Source organism: Diceros bicornis, chromosome 39 (assembly GCF_020826845.1).
Source record: "Diceros bicornis minor isolate mBicDic1 chromosome 39, mDicBic1.mat.cur, whole genome shotgun sequence".
Lineage (NCBI taxonomy): Eukaryota > Metazoa > Chordata > Mammalia > Perissodactyla > Rhinocerotidae > Diceros > Diceros bicornis.
Genome location: NC_080778.1, coordinates 19,282,738 through 19,290,957, shown reverse-complemented (window position 1 = coordinate 19,290,957; position 8,220 = coordinate 19,282,738). Strand labels below are relative to the sequence as shown.

Genomic DNA, 8,220 nt, shown 5'->3' with positions numbered 1-8,220 from the left:
CTACAGACCAGTAAAATACCAGAATTTTCCACCACAGACCTCACAAATGGGGGAGAATAGGAGAAAGAAGGAGAAAGCAGAAATAGACTATTGTCATGCTTCATGCTCAAAAAGATCCTGCCTCATTATGGCGGCCAAGTGGATGCCAGAACAAAGTGACAGCAGTGTTTTTCTCACCAGCTAAGACCTCGAGCCACGGTCTTGGGAGGGGGGTAAGAGGAGAAAGGGCCCAACCAGTGTCTGTCTCTGCTGCTTTCTCTCCCATTTTCCTTAATCCCTCTGAGAAGGTGGCCATGTTTTTGAGATTTTTGGTTTTTTTAAACTCTCTGAGACTCCAAATCATCCTTTCTAAAGTGATGAAAGGAATCCCTACTTGTTAGGGTGAGGATGAGGTGAGATCACTTAGGTAAAGTACAACCCAGTATTAGACCCCACCCTACCCCCAGCCCCACCCCCACCCCACCACACAAGCAGACACTCATACATTTTTTGAAGCTGGGCCCTTCAGTCAGCCTTTCCTCAAGTCAGGGTTTAGCTGAAGCCTGAGGCTTACCTCTAAAAGCTCTGTTTCAATCAAAAGTCCACACCAAAGGGGACCTTCGTCCATAACTCAGCAGCTAACGATCCCAGGTGAGCCATCTTTCCAAACAGATCATGGTTCACCCAAGTGCATGACAGGCCTCAGTGCAGACAGTGGAAGTTGCTGCTCTCCTTTTCACTCGATTTTTCTACCTCCAGCCTTGAAAGTAACCTCCAGAAAAATCTCCCCTGCCCCTCCCCATAAGCCCTTCATTTGGGTTCCCTGGGTCCCTCTGCTATATCCCATTCATTCATTCACCCATTAATCAAATCAGTAAAAAACTCGTCCATGCCAGGACTTGTTTTAGACACTGAATGAACAAGCAGGCAAGGTCCCTGCTCTCCTGGAGCTGCCATTCTAGTGGGAAAGACAGTAAAAATTCAATATGCCATGTCAGGTGGGGATAAGTGCTAAGGAGAAAAACAAAACAAGGTAAGAAAACAAAGAGAGAGACTGCTAGGCGAGCAGGAGAGTCAGGAAGACCTCAACGAGGTGGTGTCTGAGCAGAGCCATGAAGAAATGAGTGTGGCCAGCTGGATATCTGGGAAGAGAGTTCCAGGCAGCATCTTTCTTCCATAATGGCAGGAGTCTTGTGTTACTCAGTTTCTCCACCAGTGATACGGGTTGAATTGTGTCCCTCCAAAAAGGGCCAGTTACAGTTAGAACCCTAAGCCCAGAACCTCAGAACGTGACCTTATCTGGAGATAGCGTCTTTACAGAGAGGTGATCAAGTTAAAGTGAGGTCACTAGGATAGGCCCTAATCCAATATGACTGATGTCCTTAGAAAGAGGAAATCTAGACACAGACACACACAGGGAAAACACCACATGAAGATAAAGGCAGAGATTGCGGCGATGCACATACAAGCCAGGGGACACCAAAGATGGCCAACAAACACCAAACACAGGAGAGAGGCCTGGGACAGATTCTCCCTCACAGCCCTCAGAACCACCCTGCTACACCTTGATCTTGGACTTCAGGCCTCCAGGACTGTGAGACAACACATTTCTGTTGTTCAAGCCTGAGTGGCATAAACAAGGTTTATGGCAATTGGTTATGGCAGCCCCGTAACACTAACACAGCCGTGGAGCACTGTGAGGGCCACACATCCACCACTGCCTTGCCCAGCTCCACAGGATAAACCGGTGGTTACATGGGGCTCTGTGCACCCCTGGATGACTGTAACTGGCCCTAACTGGACCCTGTTTCCAGTCTTACGTTCTCACTCATTCTCCACAGCATTGCCCTGACCTCTCTCAAATAAAAATGGGATCATCTGACTAGCTCAAAAGCCCTTCACCCGCTTCTCACTGCCTTCAGGACACCATCCAAATTTCTCAGCTTGGGGACCAAAGCCCAAGGGTCCAGCCCCAGTTTAACCTCTCCAGCCTTGCTTCTCTCATCTCATCTCCGCCCCTTCCTGGGATGGCCCAACTTCTACTCAACCCCGGGCTTCAACGTAGCTAAGGCCTCCACTGAGAAGCCTTCCCTCCCAGCAGCCCTCCTGCTGAATGCTGTTGTGGCATTCACCAGGGTGTCCAAGGCCTGTTTGTCCCTCTCCTCCTTTTGACCCTGAGTTTCTGTCTTGGTTGCCTCTCCAGGCGCTAGGAAAGCACCTGGCCCTTGGGAAACATTCATTGGATAGACGAATAAATGAACAAAGCACGCCGCGTTCTAACCAGCTGGTCCCGGAACTCCTTTTTTTTTCCCCTTAAAGGGTTGGGGGATGGGGAGGCGACTTTTCAAGGGATTTCTCAACAGTTGTGGCAGCACTGGAGTTGGATGGGGCTGAACCTTTCCTTACCGGCTGCAAGAGGAATTCAGATTAGACTTTCAAGAGCTGGTCCTTGTGTCGCAAGACACTGCAGTATAAGGAAAGGAAGTAAACAACCAATTTTTGAGTCCGGGTTGATGAATATTTTGGAGTCTACTTTTTGATAAGAAGTGGCACCTTCAGGTCCCTTCCAAGCCTCTGATTCTGTAACTGCAGGTCCATGACCTACAGGTAAAGGTGGTGGGTGGACACAATAGGAGTTGTTGCAACCAACAATGCAACGGGTGCTGTGCACCAGCCTCCAAAAAGTAAATACTTCTGAGTATTAAAACTTATTGCATACACGGTTATAAATGCTGGAGAGCCTGGAAAAGGAAAGAGAGGAAAACAGTAACAATGTTTAAATATATCTAATAATAATATGTTACAATATATTTACATATATATATACCTAACTAGAGGAAGGCAGAGGGGTCATAGATGAAAACAACCAGGATTCGGTCTCATTTGCAAATTCCCAAAAGGGGAAATGTATCAGAATTTCCAGTCATCAAAAAATAGGGCCTAAAAGTCTTGCGAACAAGAAGGGAGGGGGAAAAAAAGGGGAGGGGGGCTCGCTCTTTGCAGCAGGAAGTCTTCAAATGGCTCTCGAGTTATGAAGAAACGACTCTGAAGTCCTTATTCGGAGCGCTAAACTCGCTTTTCCACATAAAGAGCAATGTAAAAGCTCGGAGCAGCCTCACCACGGTGTTGGGGAAACAACTCGGCTTCCCCAAGTGAAAAAGTCAGCGCGCCCTGCGCGGGCAGTAGCGCAGACCGGTGTTAGGGCTTTTATTTTCAAGTCAGTGAGCCAAATGGACGCCCGGGCTGGCTGTGCCGCGTTCTGGGAAGCAAGGTTATTATTATCGCCTATCGCCCGACTGAACAATTTCAGTGAAAAGGCAGAGTCCCGGCAGTGTGTGTGCACACGGTGCCACACGGGACGTGCAGCTACGTGCCCACCTCCAGAACGACTTTATTTACAAAGCGATTACCATGTTATCTATTTGTTTTCCTTTTCCAGCAACTGCAGCCTTGCTCAGCCCTCGAATTTCTTAATTACAAACCCGTTCGCTTCTAAATCAACCCCAAACCGTCAGGCAGAGCCCGAAGGGAGGCTGTGCAAGTTTGCACACACCCCCACCTCCCGGATTAAGGGCAACAGCAGAAGCAAGAAACTGTGTATGTGCAAAAAGGTGGATCTGGGGACGAGGATCGCTGAGTTTGTTTACAGAGCAGAGACGCCTCAGCTCGGATGCCAAAGCTACCAAGAGCTGCAAACGCAAACTTAGCAGAAGCACACGTACCCCGGGAGCGCCGAGCGGGCCCGAAAGTGCGGACCGGATCCCGGGCGCGGGAGCGGAGGCCGCCGGGCCCGCGAGCGCGCTCCGTCCACCTGCAGCAGCCGCCGCCGCCGCTCCCCGCCCCCAGCCCCTGTCCCTGAAAGGAGTGGGAAGAAATGCATGTACACGCAGAATATCTAGATCAGGTTTACCGACTGCCCCTATAAAAACACAAAGGCACGGCCCAGGAAAGCGCGCTCGGGGGAGGGGGCATTATTTGTCCGCGGCTGAAAAACCCCACTGGGGGACATACAGCCATTCTCCGCAGCCTGGGTAGGCTTTGCAAAGCCGGAGAGGAAGAAGGGCACTACGGAGGGCCGGGGCGCCGAGTGAACCCCCTTTTCCCGTAGAAGGCAGTCCAGATCGCTAGGTGAGCCGGGTGGGAGAGCTGGGGCGGGAATCGGCCAGAGAGGAGGGCGGTGAGTTCTCCTCGCTCCTCTCCGGCCGGCGCTGCCTTGGACCTGGGAGTCCAGGGAGGATTTTCTCCCCGCGTTCGTGGGGCCGGAGGAAGCCGGGCCGGGGGCGGCGGGGCGGCGCCTGGGCCGCATCCTCTGCGCACGTGCCGCGGGGACGCGGGGACGCGGCGCCCCACCCGGTCCGTGCGCCCCGGGCTCCGCCGTCCGCGTCTTGCCGCCGCCCGCCCGGGCGGCTGTCGCTCCGCCCTTCCTGAAATCCTTATATTAACTGTGGCCAAAGCCCGAAGAAACACAGCTCATTGTTGGCAGCTGCCGGGCGGGCTTGCAGAGCTGAGAGGGCAGCGGAGGGGAAATAAAAGGGAACGGCTCCGATTCCGCCCCAGCGGCCGCTGCAAGACCTCGGCGCCGACAGCGCGACTGCGAGCGCCCTGCACGCCGCGAAGGCCCCTCGATGTGCTGCTGAGCCGGTGCTGGACCCCACGATCCCGCCCTCGGTCTCCGGAGCAGAAAGCGCGAAGACGGAAGGTGAGCGCGGCGCGCGAAGCTGCTGGCAGCCCCGTCCTCCGAGGGCTGGGTCTGCCCGGAGGAAGAGCGTGAGGCGGAGCTGGGGAATAACAACAGGATGTGCCACAACAGGATGAGGAGGGCTGATTGAATGCCTCAAGTTCGCGGCGGGGCTGCGGGGCACTTCCTTTATTAGGCGACTTCGGGGAGCAGACGGGGGTGTGGGCTCGGGCCCCCCGCCCGATCGCAGGGGAAGGGGCTGTTTGTGCAGCGCCCCGCTCTGTTGTGGGTGCAGTTCCCCCGCGGCGGCAGCCTGGGTGCACAGGCTACTAGTGGGATCCCGGGGATGGGGATTCGCAGCCGACGTGCGTCCGGGGAGCCTGGGGGGCAGAGGCGAGAAAGAGTGGGGTGCGCCACGGTGGGCGACACGTGTGGCGCGGGTCTTACCGTCTGCCCTTCTCACTTGCAGGACTGGAAATGGCAGACCACATGATGGCTATGAACCACGGGCGCTTCCCCGACGGCACCAACGGGCTGCACCACCACCCTGCCCACCGTATGGGCATGGGGCAGTTCCCGAGCCCCCATCACCACCAGCAGCAGCAGCCCCAGCACCCCTTCAACGCCCTGATGGGCGAGCACATACACTACGGCGCGGGCAACATGAATGCCACGAGCGGCATCAGGCACGCCATGGGGCCGGGGACTGTGAACGGAGGGCACCCCCCGAGCGCGCTGGCCCCCGCGGCCAGGTTTAACAACTCCCAGTTCATGGGCCCCCCGGTGGCCAGCCAGGGAGGCTCCCTGCCGGCCAGCATGCAGTTGCAGAAGCTCAACAACCAGTATTTCAACCATCACCCCTACCCCCACAACCACTACATGCCGGATTTGCACCCTGCTGCAGGCCACCAGATGAACGGGACAAACCAGCACTTCCGAGATTGCAACCCCAAGCACAGCGGCGGCAGCAGCACCCCGGGCGGCGCGGGCGGCAGCGGCACCCCCGGCTCCGGCGGCTCCTCCGGCGGCGCGGGCAGCAGCAACAGCGGCGGCGGCGGCGGCAGCAACATGCCCGCCTCCGTGGCCCACGTCCCTGCTGCAATGCTGCCGCCCAATGTCATAGACACTGATTTCATCGACGAGGAGGTGCTCATGTCCCTAGTGATAGAAATGGGCTTGGACCGCATCAAGGAGCTGCCCGAACTCTGGCTGGGCCAAAACGAGTTTGATTTTATGACGGACTTCGTGTGCAAACAGCAGCCCAGCAGAGTGAGCTGTTGACTCGCTCGCAACCCCGGCGAGAGAAAGCAACCTCCGCCCCGACTTCTTCTTCGGTGTGAATTAAAAAAAACATTCCCGTAGACACAGTATCTCGCTTTTCAGATCTTGAAAGGTTTGAGAACTTGGAAACAAAGTAAACTATAAACTTGTACAAATTGGTTTAAAAAAAAATTGCTGCCACTTTTTTTTTTTCCTGTTTTTGTTTCGTTTTTGTAGCCTTGACATTCACCTCCCTTATGTAGTTGAAATATCTAGCTAACTTGGTCTTTTTTGTTGTTTGTTTTTACTCCTTATTTCGTCACTTTCTCCAGTGCTCAACTGTTAGATATTAATCTTGGCAAACTGCTTAATCTTGTGGATTTTGTAGATGGTTTCAAATGACTGAACTGCATTCAGATTTACGAGTGAAAGGAAAAAAAATTGCATTAGTTGGTTGCATGAACTTTGAAAGGCAGATATTACTGCACCAAGTCTGCCATCTCGCTTCATTTTTTAAACTATGCATTTGAGTACAGACTAATTTTTAAAATATGCTAAACTGGAAGATTAAACAGATGTGGGCCAAACCGTTCTGGATCAGGAAAAGTCATAACTGTTCACTTTCAAGTTGGCTGTCCCCCTCCCCCATATGTACAGACAATAATAGGGTGTGGAATGTCCGTCAGTGGCAAACATTTCACAGATTTTTATTTTGTTTCTGTCTTCAACATTTTTGACACTGTGCTAATAGTTATATTCAGTACATGAAAAGATACTACTGTGTTGAAAGCTTTTTAGGAAATTTTGACAGTATTTTTGTACAAAACATTTTTTTGAAAAAATACTTGTTAATTTATTCTATTTTAATTTGCCAATGTCAATAAAAAGTTAAGAAATACTTGTTTTCTAGAAGTCATTGTGGGGGAGGGTGGTTCCCTTTGGTGGCTTTCTTTTTTTCTCTTTAAGTTGAACACTATTGATTAGAGTAAGCATTCCAAAGGATAAATTACAGGACACTAAAACAGGTCATGATGAGCTTAAGGGAGAGCAGGATTTAACATAATTGGCATAATGCTTCATTGTTATCATTGTAACATGCCTCTTGGTGTGGTTTAATCAAAAGCTACAAAGTTGTCAAAGCATTTTTTTCCCCTTAATTGCCATCATATTCAAATATACTCCAGTGTTACAAATGTTTGTGATACTAAATGTTCTTTTCACAGTGTGGGAAGGGGAAAAGCGACTGGTTACACCTGATTCAACTACTTATCTGGAGGTAGATTGGAATAATATACTGGGAGACTGATGAGGATGGCATTAAAGATAAATCTACCTTTATCTCTAGTGATGAATTTTATTTCTCAGCAAAAATACTAAAGAGAGGCACCCATTTTCTAGCTTAATCTCCGAAATAGCTTCTGACTGGTTTATAGTTGTAAGAGGAAGGGGGTGGAATTTCATCTTGAGGCTTTCTATTTTGTTCTATAATATTTAAAATTTACTCAGTGAGGTTGAGTCAAAGGTCAAATTACAATCTTCACAAGATGTTCCCTCTCCAGTGTGCCCTGTTTTCCAGAACTCGGAGCTTTTTCTCCTACAGGCATTGGGTGCAAAGGACATAATTAGATCCTGTTAATTTGACCTAAATGCGTTATCAAGAAAACATCACTACAGTAAAGTGCGTGTCAAGTTTTGCCTTATATAATCAAGCAAAGGAAAAAGGAATATTGTTAAAATCTCAAATTATCCCACTTGGAGAGGGAATTTTATTTTGTTTCCCCTTTCGTGTTTTCCTGGCTTTTAAGAACAACACACCGACATTCAAGAAAAAATATGGTCTTATATATAACACACCGGAGGAGTAAGGAAATTCAGGTTGAGGAAAATCTCACAAATAATACTTTAAAAGAGCGTTTCATTTAGACTCTTAGCTTGTAATCTTAAATCCCATATTTCATAATAAAAACATCAGGAGAGGAGGGCATGTAGAAGTGTTAAATTACAGTGAGTCTGGCATAAAGGCTGATTTCAGTATAATTCAGATCACCCACATTCTATAATTCTATTTCCAAGGCAGGCAATTAAAATTAAGATGCACACTCCACTGGGTTTTTTATACCTCCATAATTGACACTTCATTATTAAAAATTATGTTCTAAATAAACAATTTTTCTGAAAATATACACTCATTTAAAACTTTTCACCCTGTTTTAAAAGCTGATCCAGATTTCCCACATTAATAGTTAAGGCTGAAGCTTTCTTCAGCTGAGACACATCGATACTAAATCTGCAATCAGCACTAA

At 49.8% G+C, this 8,220-nt stretch overlaps 1 protein-coding gene across 1 annotated transcript; it reads left to right on the top strand.

Moving 5' to 3' along the window:
• Positions 1-4,517: 4,517 nt before the first annotated feature.
• Positions 4,518-6,815, top strand: CITED2 (Cbp/p300 interacting transactivator with Glu/Asp rich carboxy-terminal domain 2). Its single transcript, XM_058534175.1, has 2 exons — positions 4,518-4,678; positions 5,127-6,815. Exon 2 carries the CDS (start codon positions 5,135-5,137, stop codon positions 5,936-5,938), a length of 804 nt encoding a protein of 267 aa, XP_058390158.1. The 5' UTR covers positions 4,518-4,678; positions 5,127-5,134; the 3' UTR covers positions 5,939-6,815.
• The last annotated feature ends 1,405 nt before the right edge of the window (positions 6,816-8,220 follow it).